Source organism: Anas acuta, chromosome 4, assembly GCF_963932015.1.
Source record: "Anas acuta chromosome 4, bAnaAcu1.1, whole genome shotgun sequence".
NCBI classification, from domain to species: Eukaryota; Metazoa; Chordata; class Aves; order Anseriformes; family Anatidae; genus Anas; species Anas acuta.
Genome location: NC_088982.1, coordinates 50,100,876 through 50,127,341, shown reverse-complemented (window position 1 = coordinate 50,127,341; position 26,466 = coordinate 50,100,876). Strand labels below are relative to the sequence as shown.

The 26,466-nt window shown below is 38.1% G+C and overlaps 1 protein-coding gene across 7 annotated transcripts in view; it reads right to left on the bottom strand.

Moving 5' to 3' along the window:
• Nucleotides 1–26,466, bottom strand: part of PALLD (palladin, cytoskeletal associated protein) — a 193,411-nt gene that overhangs the window by 138,142 nt on the left and 28,803 nt on the right. The window contains exon 1 of one of the 7 annotated variants that reach the window (XM_068681196.1): nt 12,526–12,681. The exons of 5 other annotated variants lie outside the window; for them this stretch is intronic. Coding sequence is in view for 1 of the 2 variants with exons in the window: in XM_068681195.1 (XP_068537296.1) it covers nt 2,709–2,713 (5 nt within the window). In the remaining variant the exon portion in view is untranslated. Of the gene's footprint in view, nt 1–2,708; nt 2,849–12,525; nt 12,682–26,466 lie in introns of those variants that run through there. One more of the 7 variants, XM_068681195.1, reaches the window with a different exon arrangement.

Below are 26,466 nucleotides of genomic sequence, written 5' to 3'. Positions count from 1 at the left end.
CCTTCTCATTTCATTGAGTAACTTCTATAAATAGTGAATTCATACCCATATAAACTCAATTTTTGTGTGTTTATATAGATAAATAAAATGCATGAATAAGTGCTTGAAAAGGAAGACAACAACCTTGCAGATATTAAAACCAAGAATAATTTATAGACAATTTAAGGTACTAAGGTTTTCTTGCTTTTATCTATAAGATGGACATTTTGGAGAACTGTTCACTCATCAAATAAGTGGTACTCTACTGTAGGTTAATTTAATGAGATTCTTTATAACAGTAATTTCCTTCAGTTCTACCTTACTGTAGAATGGGTGATTAACAATATTTAATGTAAAAATTTCCCTCCATCATTTTATGTTAGACAGTTCCTTGACACTTTGCTATTTTCTGAAACATTATTTTGGTTTTGGAAGCTTCAACTCCGTGGGAAGATATATTCTATAATTTTTAGTTTGACTGAGAATGAGTTCTTAACAACTCAACTATACATCTGAGAAATAAGTTCTATTAAAAATGGGCATCATTGCTGGTGGACCTGCTTTCAAAGTATGCAAGATGCATTATCACATTGAAGACAGGGATTTCAGAACAAAGCCATGATTTGGGAATTCCTAAAACTCTCCTGAAGTGGCTTTTGAGATGAAGTGTTGCCTGTGAAGAGATGGCTAGAGTGTCTTCACACAAACTTAAGAAATGGTTCAGCTGTCTCAGAAGTTAGCTGAGCTGAGGAATGATAAGTTGAAAGAGTCAAAGGGAGAAGAACTGCATTCCTCATCAGAAGTCAGAGTAGGGCACCTTGCTCAATTGAAGAGTCAAAAGAACTCTTAGGCTGTAGCTCCACCACAGCTACAGCTTTGTACAACTACACCACAACTACAGTAATGAAAACACTCGCTCAATGACTTGAATGGTTGTGCTTGAGAACATGTAATTTTTTCAAGGCTTTGTTACATGGTGTCATTGAAATAAACTTACTTCAGAAAAAAAGCCAATACTGCCTCACAGCAAAATAAAAACATCTGCAAACCCTCTGGGTTTCAGAGTTAAATCAAAAAATAAAAATTAAAAAATGGATTGTAATCTGAGTCTTCCATTTGTAAAATTGTTTAAAATGTATTAAAGAGGAAAATTCTTTTGCATTCTGACTCATCTATAAATGCAATTCTCCATAATGCTTTAATAAAAATAAAACAAAAACCAAAAATCAGGGCAGGAGATACAGAAAAGGAATGTTCATACAGTAGTTTTGTTGTGCATATATCTAGATTTCAGAATATTTTAATCTAAAATCTATAGGTTCTATGAGCAGTGAGATGAAGAATTAAAGTATTATTACAAATTAAAACAGGCAGTGTACATGCGGATAAAAATGGACATTTTAATTTCTTTACATTTTACACAACTTTCTATTTTTTTTTTTTTGGTTTCATATTTCTCTCAGATTTTTTTTTTCTTTGAAAAAAGTTATATATTTTTATACATTTTTATCTTCACTGCAATATAGGTAATAGCATGCTTCCAACCCCAATAAACATGGAAGCTGCTTCCATGTATCAAAGCACAAAGATGGAATGGTTCAAGAATGAGTAACTGCACTCCTGAAGTCTGACAATAGCTGACTGTGCAGTTCTGTCCCTAGTATTATTGTAGACACTTACATTTAAAAAAAAAAAATAATCTAGGTTTAAATGATTATCACTTACATCCCTTAATATTCCACACTTTTAGAGTTTTATACTCTTAGATGATTACCACAAAACTGTGAAATTCTCTATACAGAATTCATCACTGAACAATAGAAAATACCCAGCACGTGAAACACACAGCATTTGCATTTAACTAGTTAATGTATAAGGAAGCCCTGTAGTTTTAGGGCATGGAATTCCAGATACTGAGCAATAATTTCTTTCATTCTGACAGGTAATTGAAGTGAACGTTTTTGTACAACTTCCTTCTTGGGCCTGGAATATCTTACCCTGAAGTCAAAGAGTGGTAGACATTATCTGCATTTCAGATTGTTCCACTAATTCATTTGTCAGTATGTCAAGCAGCCCCCTTCACCTGGTGTCTGTAGTTGTGCCAATAGGAATTGATTTACTTGCTGTTTTGTTTCATGAAAAGATTATCATCTCTTTCCAAAAAATCAGAATATAAGATTTCCAAAGTAGAGATGCTGCTCCATATTTTTCACCCTCTGGCTAAAGGAACCTTTTGCCACATTACTACTTGCAACAATGCAGGAAATATAAAAAAATTTTTCTCTCCAAAATGGATTCCAAGGATAATCCAGAAAGCTCTGCCAGTTTTGTTTTCTATTGAGCTTCCTCAAACATTTGTTTAAAAGAAGTTATAGCAAGATCTCTCACACATTTTAAAATGCAGTCTTCAAATGGAACCAGCCCTGTATGAAGAGCTAAAGGTGGAGGAAGCATGTCAGAACAGAGTTACACTTCAGTTCATCAGAAGAAACACATGAGCATGTGGTATTAGAGATAACATCCCACTTCCATAGCAGTCTATTCTCAGCCTCTGAGTGTGCTGGAAAAGCCAACGACAACAGCATACTACACCTCATTTTATTCCACCCTTCCCTCCCCTCATCGGATCTTGCCATCATGTTAAGTCAGACATACCCTCGTGTATTTTCACTAAGACCATTCATTCACCACAGTTTCCCAGAGCGTCTAGCATGTGGCACCTATCTTACCGCATACGAGCACTGGAGCACCTGGTAACAGCAGTCTAGATGGGATCTGACGGTTCAGAGGAATGGTTCCCTCTCACCTATGCATGTGGCAGTTGTGCAATGAATGCTCTTTCTTCCTGAGGCTGCCCAATAAAATGCTCCTCTAAAGAAAAGCTCTGCCAACAGGACTTTGAGCACTGCAACAGTAATGGAGCATGAGGTAATTAGATATGTTTTATTACTGAGAAACAGAGGTTAAGCACTTGGTCCATGGTCACCCATGATATGCAAGAGCCAGGTCAGAACCTAGTTTCCACTGCCTGAACTTTAAGACCACCTTCCAGGTGCTGACTAGGTCTCTAGAATGAGAATAAATTCTGATCTTGCATTACCAGATGTAAAGCCATAAAATTATTATTCAGCCTTTTAAATAATTGATCAGATTAGAATGAGCAGGCTGATGTAAATTATTACACAGCACTGCATGGCAACGCTTGGAAATTATTCAATATTGGAGCTTAATTCTTAGGAGTCTGTTTGCCTGTTGTTGAGGAAGGGCTTGATATGGCTGACTTCCCTTAATGCTGAAGGCAGTTACACACATAAATCTTCAGCGTGCACACCAAATAACTGCAGCTACATTCACACAAATGGCAGGTAGCTTCCCTTGGCTTACGTACACCTAGGCTTACATCAAGTTACCACTTCTAGTACCTGAAAGGAGATTAACGTGATCTCAGAAGGGAAGAAAAGAAAGAAACCTAGAAGCAGTGATGTTACAGTGGGTTAGAAAAAATAAATACTGAATAATTGCATGTAAAATGCCAAACATTTTTTAGACCCCAAGAACTGTTGAGGCTTGTAGGATTAACACAATTGCCTGTCTAGCTGAACTGGAATGCATATTGCCTATAACTGAAATGCTGCTCTTTGTATACTTCCTAGACCAGAAAAAGATTTTGAACTAGAATACTATAATTATTTTACCATGTGTATAAGGGAACCTCTTAGAGAACTGCTAGGTATAAACCTTCCAGTGGAATAATATTTTGGACTTGGAGGGAAGGACTATAAAGAGTTAAAGAGTAAAGAAAAAGATGGAAAGTTATGAGGAGAAAATTGCATTTGCACAGCTTAAATTCGATACATAAGGTACATCACATTTAATACAATTGTGGTGACTTAGTGCTGAATTCACGGCTGGCAACACAGACACCCAGGAGTTCACAGGAGAAAAAAAAACAACACAAGAGCAACAACAAACCACTGCATAAGGAAAACTTATTGATTTGCAGATCAACAGTAAGCAAAAAGAAACCTTTATCCAGTGTACATAATCTAATTCATACTGAAAACATAGAAGTGGCAACTGCAGAGCTTTCAGGCTTTCCTTCAGAACTGGCAGACATCTTGCTGGAGTTATGAAGGGTAGAAAATTATCATACCAACTATTAGGTGTATTGCAGTCCCTGTGCTTTTTATAGGCACAGCTAAATGATCCCTACAAAAGACAATTATCTACTTTATTGGAGCTGAATAGCTAGGCCCTTTTATTCCCATCTGCAACATTAACTAAATTATACCAGATACAAAGTGAGACCCTACGTGTCCAATACAAAACTGTTTCGTTCTTCCACGGGTGCTGTTCCTACCATCATCTTTCTTTTTCTGTGTAACTTCCCAGCCAGAGTCTGTGAATACAACTCTGTTGATTAGAAGATAAAATACTTAATTCATGCAGGTCAGGGCAGTAATGTAGAAGCTGAGATCAAAGGCAGAAAACTGTCAGCAGTTTTGTCAGTGCCTTGCATTAAGCCTGACAGCAGTCAAATCGACTTAGCGAGGCTCAGGCTGCAGAGATGGGCATCGTCCTGCAGAGCAACCCAGGCTGCAAAGAACAAGCACCTCAGCACTCCTCTGACGGTGATTTTCAACAGTAGCAGCACGTCTCAGGCTGCCAAGGGAGGGGACTTCTGTCACTGAAGCATTTGAGATTATGATGATCTGTATTCACGGACTGCTGCAGGGATGCTGATGATAGTTCAAACATAATGCTATACGCTAATGAATACAGACACAAGAGGTAACACTGATCTATTTACCCATCTCTTGACTGTAACTATGCAGTCAAAGCATGACCGAGTCTGTTTCATGTATTTACAGATCACAAAAGCAGCAATCACACAATTAGAACAGATGGTTTGGCTGAACTTGCTGGTGTGTGACTTAAAGCTCTATGTAACAATTTCTGCTAACGATCACCACAATTTTCATCTCCTGCGCTTAAATCAAAGTCCTCATTCAAGTGCCCTTGAGACTACCAAGAAAACCAAAATGTTTTTTCTGTGGGTTTGTGTGAGGCACCTAACAATGTATACAAACATCTCAGAAAAAAATCCTAATGCCTTGGTGTATGCAAAAAATCCACTAGCAACTATTTATACTTTGGTTCTTAGTTTCAATTTTAATTTAAGATATTTATCTTTCTATACAGTGTTTTTTAAAGTTTTATTTATTTTCAACTTTTTCCTTTATTTTTCATATTTGCTTACTAACCCAGGAGCCAACAGGAACTAACTAGTCAAGGCCCAGCAAAAATACAGCTCATTTGCACTATTTTTAAATGGTTAACATTTTTGTCAAATTTTGTTCTCAACTTATGGATGCAGTCTTTCCCAAATATGCTGGTTTCCTTCACCTACACAGATAAATCCTGCTATATTGCACATATTCCTACACAGATAAATTCTGCTATATTGCATATATTTTTAATGGCATTGGCTACTTTCTTCATATACGGACAGACGGATTTTTTTGAGAAAACTGTTTGAAGAGAAATTGAGAAAAGAAACTATTAAAGCCAGAGCTAAGGTCATTTATATAATCATAGTATTACAGTAAATAACCTAGAAATTAACTTTCTCTTAATAACACATCAGTATCTAGAAGAGTCAGGGAAGTTTAGACACTGCAAACCCACATTTGTAACACCACAACTAATTTCTAACCCTGCTGGTGTGGACTGAAGCTATAAGCCTTCTGAATTCAATTTCCACCATTAACTAGCACAACAGTACACCAGCAAGAGTAATTAGACCTGTTCTGATTCATAATATATTGTCATGAAAGACATTTTTCCCAGTTCCTGGTGAAAAGGCTTGGTCTCTATGTAGCCGCAGTCATCTTCACAACTGTGCTTTCCTTGGATATGCAATTTCCTTCTATTCTATCTCAGAGGTAGGTACAACAACAGGCATGGTAAAAAGTCACCCATTACAAGAGCTAAAGTAGGATTCAAAACGTTGGATTCCCAGATAACATCTGTGGTGTTCTAGGACAAATACAGCATGTGCCAAATGAAAGGGTCCAGCTGAAAGAGCAGATCAGAGGAAGGAAAGGGTGGGGAAGGAAAACCGACTGTCTTTGGAGCTTCAGTTCTCCTAAAGGCAGCAAAACCTATGCCACCATTTCCTCAGCATCCTTCCTTACACACAGCATCCTTTTACCAAAATTACATAGCCCAGGCAAAATGCAACCGGCTTACTTGGCTTATGCAAACAGATACCTGTCCTCAGGGTTAACCCCTGCAGTACTGTGCACTTCAAAACTCAAAGACTCTTTGGGAGAGGGCTACATTCACCACCTACATTCATCCCCTAACTTATAGTGATTAACTGATATTAATGATGTTCAGCACCTACTGAGTACTGAGTTAAAGCTCTTTACATGCTCTCACTAGCTGCAAGACACAGCAGGGCTCTCACCCAGCACTTCGGTTCCAGCCTTATCAAACAAGCTTATATCCATGGTTTCCAGCTGCCAAAATGGCACGGTCCTGAAGCACACACCTACCACCGCCACGTCCTTGTGTCACTATCTGTGTAGCTATGGCCAGTGCCTACTGGCTCCAAACATTCATCTCTTCCAAGATTCCTCCCACCTGCCAACACGTCTCAAAGCCAGCCATGTCTCAAGGCGTACCATGTGCATTTTTCATAACCATTATGAAAACAGAAACATGAAACGTTATCAAAAACAGTTTTCACTGGAAAATTGAAAATTCCATAGGAAGCCAACAGGTCAAGGGGCAGTGCTCAAATCTGCTTTAAGGTATATTCATTTCTGTATTGACATTATATATGTGCTTTCTATGCAGACCACAGAAATCCTAGAACTCCTTGATCCTTGTTTCTAGCCCTTTTCCATCTTGCCTCTCTCCACTGTTTAAAAAACTGACCAGAGAGAGGGGATCTATTTTACACATGAGCTATGCAACGCAGATGGTGCCAGCGTTACAATCAGGAAAACCTGGTCATTAAGTAAGTGGTCATTAAGTTTGGCAAGAATGACAAATGTCAGTCTAGGTACAGATTAATACCCATATGCCCTTAACAGCCCTATCAAAGCTGGCCTTAGAGATGTCCCAAAGAACTGAATAATTTAGCCATTGTATGAAAACACCTGGCTATACCATGCAGCAGAGTCCTACCACCTCCGCTTCGCTGTATTTGTGAAGCACCGAGGTACCTGGAATTTGTCAAAGGCTTCAGGCAGAAGATGCCCTGTTTAAGACCAGACACCATAAGGGCCGTGCTTCCTTTCCACCTCCCCTGGTAGAAAACCGGGGGGTTGTATTGTTTTATCCACACTACAATTAATATTGTACTGTGTGAAAACAATTCAGGTTGGTTTTAAGTATTTCATGAATGTTAATACAGCAAAACTAAACAATGACAGAACACAATAAGACATAAGGGATAGAGATTTCAGGGTGCTGTAGTATACATTTTGGCCTCTGATTAATTGTCACAACCATTATTCAAAAATACTAATAGCTTTCCCATCTGCATTACACACTTCAAGGTTACAAACAAAAAAAACTGCAAGAAAGTTTTAAATATTTAAATTGCAGTTTATGTGAGGCAGAAATGAACTACACAGTGGTTCATGAACACTGGCTAAAGGGTTTTTGTTTGTTTGTTCTAGTTTTTATCTTTTTTTTTAATTTAAAAAAGCAGTTAAGAAAAAAGTTAGTGTCCTGCAATTTAGAGAGAGAAAAACATTTAAGCAAGAAACTATCTTAAAAGGATGTACACAGCTGTATGAGTTATTATTCTCATTTTTTCCCCAGTTTCATCAAGATAAATTAACTACTTAATATTAAGTAAAGACAGTAAAAAGGTTATTGGTTATTGGTTATTGTATTTGCTGTTACAGAACAATACTTAAGTACAATTCCTAGAAAGTTCTTACAGCACTACTGTAAGAACTGTTCTTCATATTTGCTTCATCTTCCAACCAGAGGATTTTTCAATGTTAGAACTTTTAATCTTTTTTTTTTTTCTTTTTTTCTAAATGTGAAACTCCGTGGATTTGTTTTCCTGTTTATATATAAAAATGCAATCACCATCTAAGAGTCACATCCTAAGGGTGGCACATCCAATGTGCAACAGCCACAGTGACAGGAAGGTTGTAGGGAAGACTCAGCAGAGCAGTGGCTCCGTTGGTAGAGTACAACAGCCAGATGTGGTGGAACTCAGCAGTGCCTCAAGGGCAGAGATCATTCAACGTAGGGGCTTTGAAAGCAACGGCAGTCTGTCCATGGGCCTCCATGGACAATGAAAGCCTTCTATCAAGTGCTGTACATCAGTTTATGGGAAGAAGGATATAAGGGAGAAGAAAGGACAACGAGAGTATTGAGGGATGAACAAGACTGGCTTAAGACTATTTCAGAATAAAAAATATACATAAAAACAAAATAGTATTATAAAGTGTTTACAGAACAGATTACTACAATTTCATCCTCCAGATTAGGGATATGCTGTATTTTAGATAATTACAACAGATACCACCTAGAGAAATTAGTTATGCCAGAATTTTCCTTACAATACCCATGTAATCAGAATGGTAAATTTGGAGTTAAGACATAGGAAAGGTCTTTGTTTAGAATTAAAGCAAGACTGATACACTAGTGAACTATACAAAATGAGCTGGTGTTCAAGTTCAGGATGATCAGAACCTTGAGGACTAAGAATGGATTTTTAGAAGCACCACTGATTCCATCTCAGAAGTTAAGTAGAACTTTCAGTAAATTCAGGTCATCCTTAGCCACAATAAAAACACCTTCTCTTGAACATCAGGCTTACATTAATTTCTCTCTAGTGTTTTATACGTATCATATATAAATTATAAATTATATGTATTAAATTAAATTATATTAATTTTAATTTACATTTAAGTGTTTAAATATATAGACTTCTCACTCCTCTTCAGAGCAGCCCAAAGTGTTGGTTTTGTAAGCAAGCAATTAAACCATGTACAAACAAAAAGGTCATTGTCCTTCGTTTCTACTTTTCTTACGTTGCAGAATTTATTTGGAACTGAACTTATTTAGTGTGATTTATGACAGGGAGATCTTCCCTCATATCTATCCCTCTCCCTCTCTCGCTCTAAAATCAGGCCACCAGTTCCCCTCTAACATCCAAAAGAATTCCTGGGATACATTTACTGTCATGTAAGAGAGAGGAATGTTTGTATTCCATGCAAAATATTCAAAGAAGCCATCTCTCCTTTTAGTCAAAGGAACATTAACAGCTATGTGTTTTAACCCTGACCTTACCATTAAATGCCATGATCCCAACTCAGCCTCCAGGCAATTAAAAAAAAATAAATCGTTTGAGTATATCCAGCCAACAATTTCCATGTAAAAAAAAAAAAAAAAGTTTAAGTTGGAGCCATGTGGTCTCAATCAGGCAGTAAAAAACTCTCTGTATGTTCTTAAATGCACAACTGCAGTATGCCCATAACCTCCCTTTTAAATCATCTTAACCAGATCTGAATCACTCTCACCACAAATGATTCGGTGGCCCTGGAATGTGCTGGGTAGACAGAGTTGCTCTGCAATGGACGTTGGGACATTTCCCACTTCCCTAGTGTTAAGAGAATAGTCTGCAGGGAAAGAAAAAAAAAAAGGCTAAAAAAAAGAAAAAGCTAAAGCCAAGACAAAAAGTGACATCACAGTTCAATCATTCAAGGGAAAAAGGAAAAAATGCAACTACTGCCTAATAAATCAGTGCTGTGTGCCACAAACCACAGTGAGCCAACACAGCCAAAGAACAGCTTTTTTTGCTGAAGCAGAGACACCACAAGCAGCTGGCAGATCCATGTGTAATTGTATTCACAGAGAGCTATTGAATTCATTAAGCTAGCCAGGCTCAGAGAAGTCGATCAATTAAAAAAGCAGAACCGCCATGATTTCAGTAACAATCTGCACATCCTTTTATGAAGCACTACAGCGCTGCTTACTGTGGGCGGCCACATTTTTTTGGCACAAATAAGAATTTATGTGGCCCTTCATTAAAAGCTTGTAGGCTGATCGCTCAGGATCAGCCAACGCCTGTGAAGTACTTGTATCACCTGGGTAAATGCTGCTGGCCTCCTCCGCCGCTCCACTGGAGTAAGCAGGAACTGTAGGCACTAAGCACCTTAGCTTTCTCAGGACATCTCAGAAGAAGTTCCAAAGCATGACTTACTTCTGCAGTTATAGTAGAGGAAGGGGAATGTAATTCCCTGGGGGCTCCTAAAAGTCGAATTTAAGCAGCAAATAAGCAAGCTTCACTTAACTAACTGTAAGATTCTTATGTCACTTACTCTTTAAAATCTGTCTGCAGCCTGAAAGATTTCTTTCGTTCTTAATCACCTCAAAAACAATTGAAACATGTAGCCAAACTGATGTGCATTTAAAACAGGAACAGGCCAGAGCCAAGACATTTGGATCCAGGTATTAGCCTTCTCCTACTTCGGGGATGTTGGAATCCAGGGGTTTTGGTTAAGGCCCATCTCTGAACTCACTCAGTGCCAAACCTCACAGTCAGTAGAAAATATGATTTAACATATCAAAGCAGGAAAAACAGCATAAAGATGTCAGATTTTTCCACCACATCAATGAAGAAAAAAAAAAAAAAAGAAGTCATTATAGCACCCATGTAAATTGTGAAACTGAAAGCAACTTCAGAGAAAACCTGACATAGTGCCATCGGCAGGGGGGAGCCCAACTCTGGAAAACACCATTCCATTTTTAGCTCCGAAAAAGAATCTTTGCTAGTTCTCATGTGCAATTCCAGTTCAGTGAATAACTTGCCATAAATAGAGTTAGGAACTGCCATAGAAAGAAGTGCCTTAGTCCACTGCAAACAAAACGTGCACTAAACATCACCAACATCCTAACACATTGCAAGCTATCCTGCTGAGCACCATTTCGCAATTTTTCCAAAGTAAAAGAATTTAGCAGATTCATTTATTTATTTATTACCATTTAGCACATCAAGCAGATTGCTCTTCCAAATGAATGGTGAAGGTCAGAAAGGGTGAGTTTTGGTTACATATTTCTGAACTAGAAAAAAAAACAAAAGTCACAGACCTCAGAACAAACAGGTTATTGACAGTGCCTGCTATACTTTGCACAATCACCCGTTTGCACATTCAGCATATTTTTCATGTGACTAGATTCACCTTCACAAATCTCTGATAATCCAACAGAAAATAAGGCAGTAGAGGAAAGGTGCTGCATGCCAATCCACATAAAACACTGAAGTAACTACTTGAAGTAGTTAATTAAGCCAGAATTAAGAGATGAGAAAGGAAAGCTTTCCTTTTTTCAGGTCTATTGTCCTAGTAACCTTTCCCCAGTAAGTACGTAAATGCATTCAACGATCTGGTCTTCTTTCCTTCCCTACAATCACTACTTACTTGAACGTTTGGATTTCAAGGGTTTCTTATTTATCACTTAAAGATAAGCCATGTAGCAAGACATAACAGCATGCTGATAGCAGTGCTTATCACTAGCTTTAAAACAAATAGGTCCCTAGAGTGAATTTCTTTTGACAGCTAGGTGCCATTTCAGAAAGCAGGGCATTTGGATTAACCTGCCGCTGTGTTGATTTTTATAAAACTTTTCTGAAAGACAAGATAGGGAGAGGGAAAAAGAAGATCTTTGTTACAAAGCAATTTATTCAGCTAGCAAACTTAGAAGACAGCAGTCTTCTGACAGCAGTCAGCTTTTAAATAAAGCAAGACCAGCTAAATCACTTTGCCTATTGGAAGACAACCAAGTTTCTTTATGCAGCTCTTGTCCCCTCTAAGATAGTCATTTATCCAAGCACATCCACTCTTCTACTGTACATTAGCTTTCACTTGCAGGCACTAAAACAGAAGGCCCTCCGATCTTTTTGTTTTTTAAAAACAGATTTGCTTGGCCCCTAAGGCTGGGGGGAAGGGAGGGGGGAAGGTAAGAGGGGTAGGAGGGGTTACAGGGGGCAAGGGGGGACGACCTCTGAATGAATGCCAATCATTTAAAACCAGTCTATTTTTGGTTGCTAAAGATAAACAGTCTTAGGAAGCATCTCATCCCTTTTCACTCCCCCACCCTCCCTGAACTTTAGCTTTATAGGTATCGTCTGCAAGGGAAATCTTCAGTGCCCAGGTTCAGCTCTTGCACTTAAAAGAAATGGGTTACTCTGGAAGTTAAAGCCACTCTGTTCTACACGATTCAAAACAAAGAAGATCTGCAGAAAAACCAATACTGAAGCCATTTGGAAAGCTTTCCAGAATTGCACAGGTACTTAGGAATGTGGCTAAAATATATACATTCTTGCAGCGCATTTTGGAAAATGAGAAATGAGGAAAATTTCACTGCTAGGCGCTGTTTGGAGACCACTGTTACTGAAGACGCGCTGTATGATTCACTCATGCACTTTTTTCCCCTCCCCTATTGTAGTAAAACAGCTAAAGCACCTTATTCTTTCTTGCATCTTTACACACATTTAATGCTGGCACTTACCGTTGGGGAACAGATGGACCCCCACCCCCCCAAAGAAGCTGATGGCTGATCGTCTCTGGATCCTTTATTTCTTGCCTATTCCCAGCTTTGAGACTTGCTGCTCTAAATTCAGCCTAGTTTGCAGAAGAGCAGAGAAGAAATTAATAGAGAGCCGAGTTGCCAAAATTCCAGCCACTCACAGTCAGCAATGAAGACGTTCTCCCCGGTTCTGAGTGATTCCAAAGAACAAAGCCTGCTGGCAATGAGGAAGCAGAGTTTAAGTCCTGTGGCTTCAGTCCAGCTGTTGCTCTCGCTTTTGCTTCAGCGTACGTGAGAGTGTTTGTATGAGCTTGTAATGCATGGAAGAGATGGGGGCTGGGGAGAAAAAGAGGGTGTGTGTAAGGGGAGGAATGCTAGTCATATCCAAAAATAACATGAAGGAAGTAATGTGGCGATCCGTCTCCCCCCAGTCTCTCCCCTTATCACATGTGCAGAGTATCTCTACGCTAAGATTCTGATCTCAAGAGTAGGTAGAGAAAAAATTCCTGTGTGACTTGCAGCTCGCTTGATTGCTATTAAACTGGAACTGAGGAGCTCTACACTTACAAGGACATGTCAGAAAAAGCATGATTTAGTAGCAGTCTACTCGGTAACACTGAAGCCAGAGTGCATTTCATGCTGTATGCATTTGTTTGTTTGCAAACTGGAAAGAAAAAAATAGAGGCTATTTTTAAGTTTACTATGTGTCTGAAAAAATAGTACCATGGTTGCCTTTCCAGAGGTTCCTAAATTCTGCTCCTAGGTATTTCTAAATGGTGATTGTTAAAGTAGAAAATGTTGCAAATGTACAGTATAATGCAGAAATAGGGATATAAAATATCTTTAAATAGTTTATTTTTTCCTAAAGCATTTCCACAGTCAGGAAAACACTTTTATCAGAACAACAACTACAAGCAACCAAACAAACAACAAAATAAGAAAACCCCACGGAAAAATAAATGAGGACTTCTTTCCTAGGTAGTCACAAAGCTGCAATGTAACTATTGTCAGCAGTAAAAAGCTTTAGAATATTGGATTAAATAATAATTCTGGCTTCTTAAAATCATAAAAATGGTCATTAACAAGTGAACAACAAATTTAAGGAAGAATAACAAACCATTAGTGATAGCCTTGCCTTTTAATTGCTTCATTTAATCTGGACTCTGTCAAATAAATTTGAGGGTCACTAAAGCTACTTCTATGCCCAGAAGCAGCCTCTAATGACAATCTCTGGAGATTGTTTATTATATCAAGTCTGGCTTAAATTTCAAGCAAGTGTCCTCAAGATATTACAAACTAACACATTATATTTTATTCTTTATTCTTTATTCTTATACTACCTTCTGAGAAGTAAACAGCACTCCTTTTTAAAAGGCTTAATTAAAACACAACAATATGAAGAACGGGCAAAGCAATCTTGGATTTAATTTAATCTCCTGTAGAACAATTTACCCCAAGATCCTCAGGTACCTGACATGGTACTAGGTGCTTTAGAAAAAGAAATCTGGCCACTTTCAACAATGAACAGTTCTGAAATAACAATTCTCACAACAGAAATAAAAATGGGAAAGACAGAAGAAAAGCATTGAACTGCAGTGTGCCAGTTTTGAGTATGATAGGAAGAAACAGCTACCAGTTTACACAAGAGTTTGTTCTTCAATATGGAAGACAGTATAGCTCAGACATTAAGATTTCTGCATCCAGAGTCAATGCTTTTTCTGGACTTACTCATTTATTTATTTATTTTTTAATCCATTAGTAAGACTAATGGGTCTTTGGATAAGGAGCCTAGGTTTTATAGAACCCATATAATACCACTCCCTACATTCCACTTACATTAAAGAAATTTCAGCACTTTTCCAAAGCTAGTAGCAAAAAATTGTTATGATAAATTTAAGAATTACAAATACACTCTATGTTGAAGGTAAGTCTCAGAAGCCTATAGAAACCATCTGGAATGAAAGTAAGTTATGATGATTTAAGTTTGCCTTCCTGCATATTCACTAGAGACTGAATTTCAATATATTTCAAGGCCATAAAAAGTTACAGTAAATCCAAGTTCTGTATCAGGAAGTTCCCTGAGCCCTACTGTGATGTACTTTTCTCCTGGTACTTTACTCCTTGGTAAGCATTACAAAGCTTGGCTTCCTTTCCTGTCTCAAGGTTTGCCAGCCCAAATTCTACCTGACAAACTTCACATGCAAGAAAAGATCAAGAACAGATAAGATTACCTGAGGGCTTTTAGTCCACACCTCATCTCATCTTGAATATCAGCTGCACTGAATTTGCTGACCTGGCTAATTACGGTTTTAACTTGAAAAACCATATGCTTTCAGTGGACAACAATAAGCCTGTATCTAGTTTCATTGCAATTTAGTCTCCAGAAGAAAGAGATTTGTCCAAAACCTTGCTCCAGACATTTGAATTTGTTCTGCTCAATGTTATTGGAAAAGCAAGGGACTAGAAGAATATGAATTCAGAGAAAGTATAAAATGACAACATAAACATGAAAAAGCAATTGGAAAACAAAACAAAACAAGCCAACCAAACAAAAAAAACTGTCATCCACTTTCCTCTGCCCTGTCATAAGCAGAGACGCAAAATCATCAAGTGGCTTTCTAGAGAATTTGGAACCCTGACAACCAAAAATTCAAATAAAATGTGATAAACTAAGGCTGAGTAGCTCAGTGGCCGATGTTCCACAACATTTATCCATCAAACTACTCAGTACTAGGATTTTTGTCACTGTCGGAAGTCTACACAGATAACAAATGCATACAGCACAAAAAAATACCTGCAAGTACTTGTTATTGTATAATTAGTGAACTAAAAAACACTACTCCACAAACATCATGGTTATTTATCTCCAATAGAGCGTAACCCTATCACATTTAAGAAAATTACAACTGTCCATTTGCTAATTTGCAGCTGATTTGCTCCAAGTATCATCTTATTTCTTGACTACAAACATTTCAGCTGCAAGTTTCAATTTCTGATGAACATTTCTCCTATTTCAGTTTGCTTTCCAAATACCCTCAACTCTAGTTAAGGAAGGAAGGAAAAGAAAAGGATATATTACACTTTCTTTCATTGAAAGTTCATTCTCACTACAGGCAGAAATGAGAAAGGCGGGAGTAAAGCTTTGTCTAGTAAGATATAGTCACCATAAACTGCTTGCTCCTTGAACATACAGCAATTGGCTACAGCAATTTCTGAAGCATTAGACACGTGGATAAGAAATTATAAGAAGCAAACTATAATGCAAATTCAACAGATTCCTTAAGGGAGACCAAGGTTTCTAACTGATGGCCGAATTGGCTAGTAGTAGCTTCTGAAAAGCAACATTTTCTCTTATTGCTATATGGTAAGACCCAGTGAGAGAGGTTGTGGCAGACTCTCTGGGACTGTTGGCATGAAGAAGCCACTACTTTTCATTTTTTCTCTCCCAAGAATAATAGTGCAGTATAATAACATCCATGTATTAAGGAGAAAAAATAAATTTGACTCACTTCTTCTCACCACTTTGTAGACACAAGCTCTGGTGAACTGGGCCATTTAACAACTTGAGTGTCTCGTACTTTGTACGCACAAATGTGTTCCCAATATAGCATATGTAAATCTGACATTCAGCAGTAAAGGTCACACAGTGTTTGAATGTAGGGAGCACTTGCATGACCAGGGCTATAAGCTAAGAAAAGAAGCAAGACTGGTGAAAAATGCAAAAAAGGTAGGAAGCTGAGGTCAGACAGCCTACATGTTCCTCACACATTTTCTTTTTAGAAAGCTACATACTTCAATTGTTCAAATGATGAGCTGTTTTGAGTGTACATTTGATTAGGTAGGAAAACATTTAAAGGTTTTGGTTTTTCTTTCTTTTTATTTTATTATTATTTTTTTTCCCTATCCATACAGCCCCTCCAACTTCTAATAATGATTTCTGTCACTACAGACCCGAAGCATGATTTCCCCTGACCTCTATCACCTTCCTCACTGCTCCCAAAGATTTGTGTTCTTTTAAAAAGCAGAACTATTTCTGCAGTAGATACTTAGAGAGGAGTTTTTTTCTCAACAAAGATAAAGCATGAAGTATTTGCATTCGCTGAAGTTATTTAGATGTCAAAATTTAATTCTTAATGGGGCTAAAGAGCACTTAGACATTTTTGAAGGTTAGATTTCACTGTGTAGTTCCAAAGTCTTCTCCTATCGGAATAATATAAGTTAGTACTTAAGAGAAATACAATCCTTCCCCCCCCCCCCAGTCCCCCCAATATATTTGAATTTAAATAAATGTTTAGAAAAAATATGCTCTAAATAAGAGGAAATCAAAATTTCCATAACACTTGCCTTGCATCAAAATTTTCTGTGTAGATAGAGAAAAGAACATACACTATTCTACCTTTGGGGTCTCTGATGTTCTGTGTACAAGCTTTGTTAATTCTCTTAGAGGTAAGAAGCAGAGGTGCACAAGAACAAGGTATTAGAAACAGCCATACAGGCTGTGTACATAAAGTGCTGTGTACAAATATCTCATACTACGATACTTAATGAGATTTCTTCCACACAACCCAAGGGCAGAATTAATATCATACCCCAACTGAAGTTTCAAAGAAATCACTAACTTCTCAAATCCCATGCCTACAAAAATGAATGGTAGCTACAAGATACAGCCTCAAGCAGGATGCCCCGGGGTCAGTCTCCGTCTCCCACTGACAGCATGCATTCAGGCAAGTTTGATTTTCCAAATGTTTTATTGCTGCATTGTACCATTAACTGTTAGAAATATGTATTTGTTACAATTACACCAATAAAAATTCTTATAATCTGCACTTAAGCCGGAAAGTCAATCAAATATAGGAATGCTGTTGAGTACACATCTCTTTGATTTAGATGCCAGAAGAAATTCTCCAAAGACCCAAATATGCAAGAACAATAACTATTACTTTCCAGACCAGTTACTACATCTGATTTCAATGAAAATTTGTTTACTTTTTGGAGTTACATGCAGGCACCCCAAGCCCAAACAAGTCAAATGGCTGAAGTATTTTGTTTAAGTTAAAGAATCACCTATTTCTTTCGCTGTCATTTAAAATCCCTTGTAAGCTCAGGATAAGTATATAATAAACAGTCCTGAAATGGGTTTCATTTAAGTTCCTGAGTGATTAGAGGTAAAAGCATCTTAAAAGGATGCAGAAACTGGAGTGGACATGAGGGTAGCCAGTTCCTACAACCCAACACATTCACTTATTTAATTCATTTACTGTCCATATGATTCGTGCACTGGGGATATTCTGTTTGAGGCCATAGCTCATAGGAACTAATCTTAATAGACAGTGAATCTGAGAATCTTGTCCTTTTTCTGATCTATGTATGTGTGGATTTAGTTCACTTTTATTCACATGTTAATGGAACATACAAGCCCAGAGTGTGCAAACAGTTAATGATTCTCTATTACCTGCTGTCACCAAGTACAAAATCCAAATAGTCCCTTCCAAAATGTGCACATATTCTCAGTCAGAGTTAAAGATTTCCGCAAATAAACTTGTCCTTTGAAATCTATTAAAGAAAATTATGCTCCTTCTTTCATTAAAAAAGTATAAATCCAGTATAGTGCTAGAGAAAGATGTCAGCTTTGGTTGTATAAAAATAACAGACTACACCTAAAAATTGTTGCCACGCTTGTAAAACAATTTTCAGAGTGAAAGCCACCTAGTTCTGCCCCTATTCTACCCTTTTCATTTTTCCCCCCTTTTTATTTATTTTTTTTCAAGTCCTTATCTACGTCAATTACTACAGAAAATCCTTGAGAAGTGCCAGAAAACAGATGTAGCTTGAATACAGCACCTTGGTCACCTTATTAATGCAGCAGAAGCCACAGTTTTTTAGTGACTTCCCTTTCCAAGGAAACAAAGCAAAACTCTGGGACTCTGGTAGCAATACTACTTGAAACAGACTTTCCTTCATTGCCACCACCTCCTTCTCTATGCAAACAAAGGTCCAGGAAGTCTGCAGGTGACAAACAAGGAGTGAGAGAGCCATGTTAGAAGAAGCTCATAAACCATTTTCTTTGTGTGGTTTCTGGAAAACAACAAAATAAACCATGAAATCCCATACAATACATATTTTTAAATTTAGTTGCAATTCTAAGAACCTGGGAAGAACACAGTTGATGAACTTAATTCTTAGCTTAGTTTACATATTTTGTTAATATGAACACTATCAAAATCATTATGCTATACTCTAATAACTAGCAGGAGTTTATTTATAAAATGGAGCAGTATAAGAAGGGGTCTGCATGGCCTCTGTCCTGTAGGTGCAACAAAACCCTTCTGCTCTCATACAAATCAGAATACCAGACATATTCTGAAGGAGTTTTGTTTTAAAACTCACTTATCCCTTTTTTAATCGAGCGTTTAAAGAACAATTTTAAGGGTGAAGAAGTATGGTTCTGCAGTCTCAGTGATAGTTTTAAAAAAGCAATCCAGCATTTCTGTTTACATAAAAACATATTATAAGTTTGAAACAACAAATATTTTGCAAAGAAATGGCTGAACCTATGATCCCTAAACTGGGATGGACCCCCCCAGTTTTCTTTATCATGTCCTGAAGGTTTACTTCTTGAACGCTAGCCAAGTTTTCAGCTAACAGTAAGGCAACTGCCATCCTTTGAAAGTCACACAACAGTTATTAAAAAAATAAGTTGCATTGTTTACAACAAAAACATGGAAAATCTAACCATTCTGTCCTCACCGTACCACAAATTCTCCTATTCTCAGCCAGCAGCAGATTGAGAACAACCAGCAACCACAAAGCTTTAAAATGGGAAGAACAACCTCCTTTTAAAGAAACACAGTGATTAGTTTAAGCAAAGCGAAAAAAACACTGCATTTTTTTCAAGACATGTTTGCTAAGCAGTAGAAGCATTCAGCAGAGTTGATAGCTAGCCAGCATTTATAAAATCTCATAAAGAAAGGAGCTAAATTGAAGAAACAAGCCCTTCATATTGGATTTCTACTACTCAAGAAATTCTTATAGCCATGATAACAAGACTTTGTTTTTAATTTAAGCAAACAAGCAAAAACCAAAAACAAACAACCACCACTATGATTCTTGATTTACTACTAGTGCAGAATATAAATCGCTGGCACACATGCTTTCTGCTAGATGGGGGTAGTCTTTCAAAATGTAAAACCAAATTCATGTCTGAGATGACAAACATTTATGCATGTCTACTTACACAAAAAGAGATCCTCTCTATCACTTGTAAACAAGTTACAAAGCTAGCAAGTTTTATTTCTCAAACTTCTATAACATTAAACTGTGAGGGATACTATATGAAAAAAAAGGGATTTTTTGGGAAAGTAAAAAATATTTTTCATGATCAATGACAAAGAAAAAAGATTACATTTGGATATAGAGGGTAGGAACTAGAAATAACTTAGGAATTAACACTTGTCAGAGAATTTATTGTTATCATCAGAAAATGAAATAAAAGTAGGCCTAAATCTGTCAGAAGCATATCTAATTCTTGAAACGGTTTTGATGAAATCCTACTCATTTACACCTTCTTACTTTGGAGTCAACACAGATTTTTATTTTTATTTTTAAAATAAACTATGCGATGTCTCTAAGCATCATTTCCAGAAAACATATTTTTGGCACAAACACAGTGGATTAGGTTGGGCAGGGGAAAGTTCCCAATAGATCACCCAGCAGAGACTGCTGACTGGACCATTAGGGGGTCCCAGTTCACGCACCGCCTGCAATGGGCCTCCCTTGAACATCAATCAATGCTTTTTATATAAAAGCAAGCTTGCTTTGGCTGTTTGGATAGCTGTGGAGTGGAGGCTGAGTTTTACCAGGATGCCTGCTTCACCTACTTCTGGGACAAATCCCCTTTCATCATTTGAAAAAATCTTAAAAATGCTATTCAGGCGGATTAACTGTGCAGCAGTAATTCTTCCAAAGTAACTTGAGGTAAACCACATATTTCTATGCCTGAGTATGGAAGAAAATCACTTCAGGAAATTAGCTCATGGGTAGATTAAAAAATAAAAAACACAAATATAATAAAGTAAAATTAAGGAAAAAAAACACGTTATGCTTAACAGAAAGCCCCATTCCCTTTCTAATGCATTGCTGAAACCTTGAAGGAGAGGGGTGGGGGAGAGCGGGGCTGCATGCTGATATATGCGTCTGGCAGTGTTTGTGGCCAGTAGCGTCTGAGGCTGTAACCAAGACTTTTTTTCTGTCCTTAATGTGATTTTAAAATTGTGATTTTTCTGTAGACTCTCAGATGTTTTATATTGGTACATACAGAGCTGGTTCTGCTCACCAAAACAATACTTTTTTGAAATATTTTAAAATATTCAGCCACTTTGGAAAATCAGTCTTTTACTAAAGCACTTAGCAAATGTACAAAGCAATACACTGCATTACTGTGTTTTGTTTTTATATATTCCAATGCACAGGCTATGTCTTGTTACCTTACTCCTCAACATTTTTCCTTTACTAACTGATCCAGCCAGCTTTCACTGGGAGGATTGGGGAACCAAATCGTTTCTTGGGTGTAATGTCCAAACCAGCTATTTTTGTAGCGGATTATTTTTGCCATTTAAAACTTGTATCTGATTTGCAAGCCACTGTCTCAAAAAACATTTAATGTGCAGCTGAAGGAAACATATCTGAACTGCCCCTTCTTCAAGCCCATGCTGCCTTTCCCAAGGAGCACACAGTTAGCAGTAATCGTAGCCCTGTTTGTGCTCATAAAGTATGACCCCTACCCCTGAGGTACTAATGGCTGGAGATTTTTTTCTTTTCAGACCTCCCACATATGAAGGTTCGCCCCTCTGCAAACCTCAGTCATCCTGAAGTCTGGATACAGTTTCCCTTAAGATTCACTTTGCTTGCTAGGGCACAGCAGACTATTTTATATAAATTTCCCCTAAACGCTACCAGTAAGTTTGGGCCAATTCAAGGAGTGATATATTTATTTTATTATTATTATTTTTTGTTACCTCTATCTCATCAATCTAATGCATACAACTTTTTAATTTTACATGCAATAAAACTCAGGCTATTCTTCAGGGATGATTTCTTACAGATAAGCAGGATCTAGGTTTTCTCCACCTTGATATTTTACAAAGCTCTCTGTGTTACACAAATCGCTTTCTCTTCCCCTTAAGAGCATCATTGTCAACCCTCAAATTTGCACCTTGCAATTCTTTCTATGCCCCCTAGCTTCCAAACAATGTATGCTGTGTTGACATCGATACTTCTGATCTGGTATCTAGAAGCTGACTCATCAGCAGCTGGGGAAACAAAATAATAATTTTGCATAATGAGTTGTGCGAACAAAGAAGCCCTAAGCTCAGCAGGTAAATTAAGCTGGGTTTCTTATTTTAACAGAGCTTTGGACTAGCTAACTTTGAAATCTCTACTTTTGATAAATTCTGTTTGTAATTGACCTCCAGCTCAAAGATTATTATGCTAGAAGGAGGAAGAAATATCCAGCTGAAGGGAAGGCAGGATTTGAGTGTGGTCACACCAAGGAGAGCTGGGGCAAGTGCTGTGGAGCTGCATCCAGAAGGCAAGCTTTCGTGAAGTTTGGGATACTCTAAGAGCAGGGCCTACACAAAAGGCCACCTAGCCCACTGCTTTTCTTACAGTGAGCTAGCGTGTAGCTGGTGGTTTTCTCGTCCCCCCCACAGCCCTTTGAAATCCCATGCTCTTTTAACCAAGGCTTTTCACTTGGGTTTGTTTGTTTTTGGTAGTGGCAAGATGAAAGAACAACAAACAAACAGAATCAGTGAAACAGTAACAGTGTCAGACAAGTCTTGTTACAGAAAAAAAACTTTCCTAATTTCATTTCATGTAAAAGATTTCTGTGATGAAGCTGAATTTGCAAAGTTTCACATAGAAGAAAGCTTAAGGACACCTGGAAAATACTGGGTGAAGTTGTCATGTACAGGCGTCTGGGCAATTAATACAGCGCAGCTAATGAGCTTTTTGAATTGCAGCTTTTAAATGAGGGCTGTCTTCTCCCACAGCAGGCCTTTCCTTAGGTGCAGTGTTACAGGTCAGCCCCAGATATTGCAAGGATTAGGCAGGAGGCCGTTAGGTGGGAGAAGCTGGGGCGCCTTACCCCAAGAGCATTATTCCTGCAGCATGTACCTTCCCTCTGCCTCTTCCTCAGAGCCCTTTTTGCCTGCTCACATTCACTTGTCAGTGAGATGCTGCCTCACTTGGGTGGTCTTAAGTAATCAGTAGGTAATGCTGCCTGCCTAAAAATTTCTCCTCAGTCCTTGTAGACAGCCAGAGAGCTATAGCACTCCTGGCAGCTGGGGCAGGAGCCCTGAGAGCCATGCAGCAGGAATTGAGGCTGCTGTCTGCTCTGTGACTCCCTGTAACCTACATACTTCATACCGCTTTCAGCTTGCATTAGGGGAGGAAGTGCTATTGACCTGTTGTCTTCCTTCAGACTTATTTTATTTAAGAGAGAAGTCACACCCTGTCCATATGTCAAAATATCTCAGTATGGCATGAGCAGCAGTAACCGCTATACGAAAACAAAAGCGGAGTGATTGCATGTGTGTTTCAGAGCAAAAGCTGATCACATTTCACATCACTCTGCAAAGAGAGCTCTGAGCTAATTGCATGGCAAACAGGATTTACGGTGAAAAATGGATACTCCATGCATACGTTATCCCAAATGTCTTAAGCAGACATCCTGCTGCTCTCCAGTACAGTATCTCTGATCTTTGCATACCTTCAACTATAGCCTCACAAACTGGAGGGCAAGCTGCCCAAGCAGATCTGGAAACACATTCCTAAAGTTTCACTCTTGCAGCATGGCCAGCTGCTTTCTAACAGTTGATGAACAAATGCAGAAAGCATCCACAAAGCATTCAAACACTCCTTGCTTCTTCACAGCTTCGCTGTGCACAAAAGGGTTAAGCTAGGTTAAGAGGACTAATGAGTAATGCAGCTGGCAAGAAGTTCTCTTTCCCTCTCAACTCAGTGAAAAGCTGGCTTTTGTTTCTTCGTTCAGTGAATGAACTCATGCAGCAATACCTGTTGGCAAATTGAGGCTTGTATTGCTAAGTTGCATACAATGCTGCCAAGTCCTTGATGTCTTCACAGATCTTTGCTACACAGATTGCTATGCCAGGGACTCAGCAGATCATCAAGGCACGCGGTGCCAGAAGGAATATCTCACTGCCACATGCCAGTCAGGGCTCCCAGGACATGGACAGAGCATCTGTGTTTGCCAAACTTTGTTCACAGCCTCCCTTTTGGACACCGCCTGGAAATGCCAGCTCCTTCTTTAAAATGGAAGACATTTTAAGTGTGTAGCAAATGAAGAAAAACTTACCTTTCCTTTCCCTTCCCTTAGCTTCTGCCTACTCCTAAATTAGATATGATTAATATCAATTTATTACTACTTGTTGCAGTGATCTCTGCACTTGGGAAATAGAAATAAACTTACTTATTTATTCTATATTTATACAATTCCAAACACCAGGGCCCTAGATTTGGTGGAGGCAGCAAGCTATTGCTATGCTGTAGCCTCACAAAGAAATTAAAGCTTGTTAAGTAATAGTGCTCCATTTTCTGCTGGCAGTTTACCTGCTTTGTAAAGTAGCCAAAACAACACCAAAAGCCTACATAATCTGGGTTAAATCTGTCTGGACCACCCTAGTTCCATGCACATCTTTCCAGTTCTGAGAGCATCCTTTTGCAAACACTACACGTCTTGCTTTGTGAGATATCTGTAGGAGGACTTGCACAGGAACTTTCAACAGAAGCGTCTGCAGAAGGAAGTCTGCCTATTGTAAAGACACCTACTGTCTGTCAAGCATGTAGCTTGCTGAATCGCATTCACACTTCTAGTGTGGGAAGAGGGGATAAGCCTGGCCAGATCTAGATGGTTTCTAGACATGCAGTTTGTATTTCCTCTTATATTACTCGTATTACTCTTCAGAAGAGCAGCAAGCTGCTGAGTGACGTGGAAAGACAACTGAAAGATGCTAGAAATGCAAATTACTGGGGATGTGAAATTGTATTCTAATTTAAAGAGCAAATAGGTCAATATACACAAGTGTCAACAACAATATTTTTTATAAAAATTGCTAGTACATAGCAAAAAGCATATTTGTTTTAAAATGTATGCATTTCAACATGCATTATTGGCTGAATAAAAGTGATCAGACTAGATAACTGTGCAATTGAAGTACTGGAGAAAAGACTGCAAAGCCTTTGAACTACTTAGACCTAATGGCATGATCCATGTTAAGTATCTCAAATTGCACCATCAATTTTGAAAGCATCATCCTATCTGTGTACTAAGATATTCCTTGCCTTCCCTGTAAATATACATTCAAACGCGCACACACACACACACATCACGGCATTTATGGTTTCTTTTCATATTCTTCAGAACAGAAAAGAGAGAAAAGGAAAACAAGGACAGATGCCAACAAACAGGTAAGATGGTCAGATAGTCCACATGCATTATTAAACCAGCATCATGAAGTCAGAGGCTCATGAACTTGTTTTATGTTAGGGCTACAACTGCCATTTGTTCTGCAAGACGAAAATGGAACTGCAAAATGGATGCTTGGTAGCAGCTCATAGTTAATGTTCTTTTCCTTTTTAAAGGGAGAGATTTCTTTAAACATGGGGAAGCTTTGTGAAATTGCATGTAAGATTTAAGTATTTATATGGAATAGAAGCTATTGGCTTTCTGTTCACATTGTGTATCAGGAACAGCACACTTTTTCTGCTGATACAGAGCTTCAATTTTTTGCTTTTGTAATCCCACTTTTTGTTATCTTAAAAAATGTTCTGCAGTATCTACAGTACTAGAGAAAAGACAGGATTAATTTGGATTTAGTTTCATTTTTAAGACAGCTATTTACATTCTAGATAGATTTTGATAACAAGCACAGGAGCCTGACTGATTGATACAGACAGACTGTAGGCACGTGTAAGCCTGTCTCCATCAGAAATCACACTCTCCTATTGGATTTTGCACCCTTTTTGTAATATGCATCCTTATGCAACTGTTCTGAATAACTCTGCTTGACATCACTGCAAAGCATGTAGCAGTACAGCTGGCCGCTCCCCAGACAAGGACATGTAAAGATAAGATACCCAAATGTCAGATCCATTACCTAACTACCTAACTACTCAGTGCTTAGGTCCAGCACCTAAGTTCAGACAAACATTAGCTCAAAGCTAAACAGGTAAATCTAGAACTCATCTTCCATGTGCCTAATTCTGTTTAGGTTCCCTAAAGTATCAGCATACAGTTGAAAACAGCAGATTGAAGTTCCAGATATTAACACAGACAGAGCCACTAAAACCTCCTTTCAATGCACAGTGAATTTCAAATGAAGAAACAAAAGAAATAATCTTATATTTTTTTCTATGACATTTTCCATTTAAATATATAAAAGAAAAAGAAATAAAAAATCATCATAATTTTAGAAGGACTTTCTGCAGAGTAGGGAGGGGGAACTCTGCAGACCATACACTAGAGTGCAGTACAGAGGCGTTTGAGCTAGTATCTATCCTGCTGAATATGGACAGTATGTACAAAAGGTGCTTCACCTCAGGTCCTTCAACCTGGCAAAACGGTATCAGCAGGTCCCTGACATGTCCCTAGAAGTGGAGAACAGCTAAGTGGGCAATGGTGGATTTTATTGGCATCCAGTGAAATTAAAAAAAAAAGAAAAAAGAAAAAAGAGGTTAGGTATAAACATCAGTATGTCTCCAGATAATCAGTATGTCTGCAGATACATAAAATCAAGGCTAAAAGGAGCATAAGCAAGCTATAAAGGGCTGAGAACCTCCCTGCTGAACATTTTCCTCCATAAACATCCAAGCTGAGATATGCTTGGATGAAAGAATACAAACACAGGG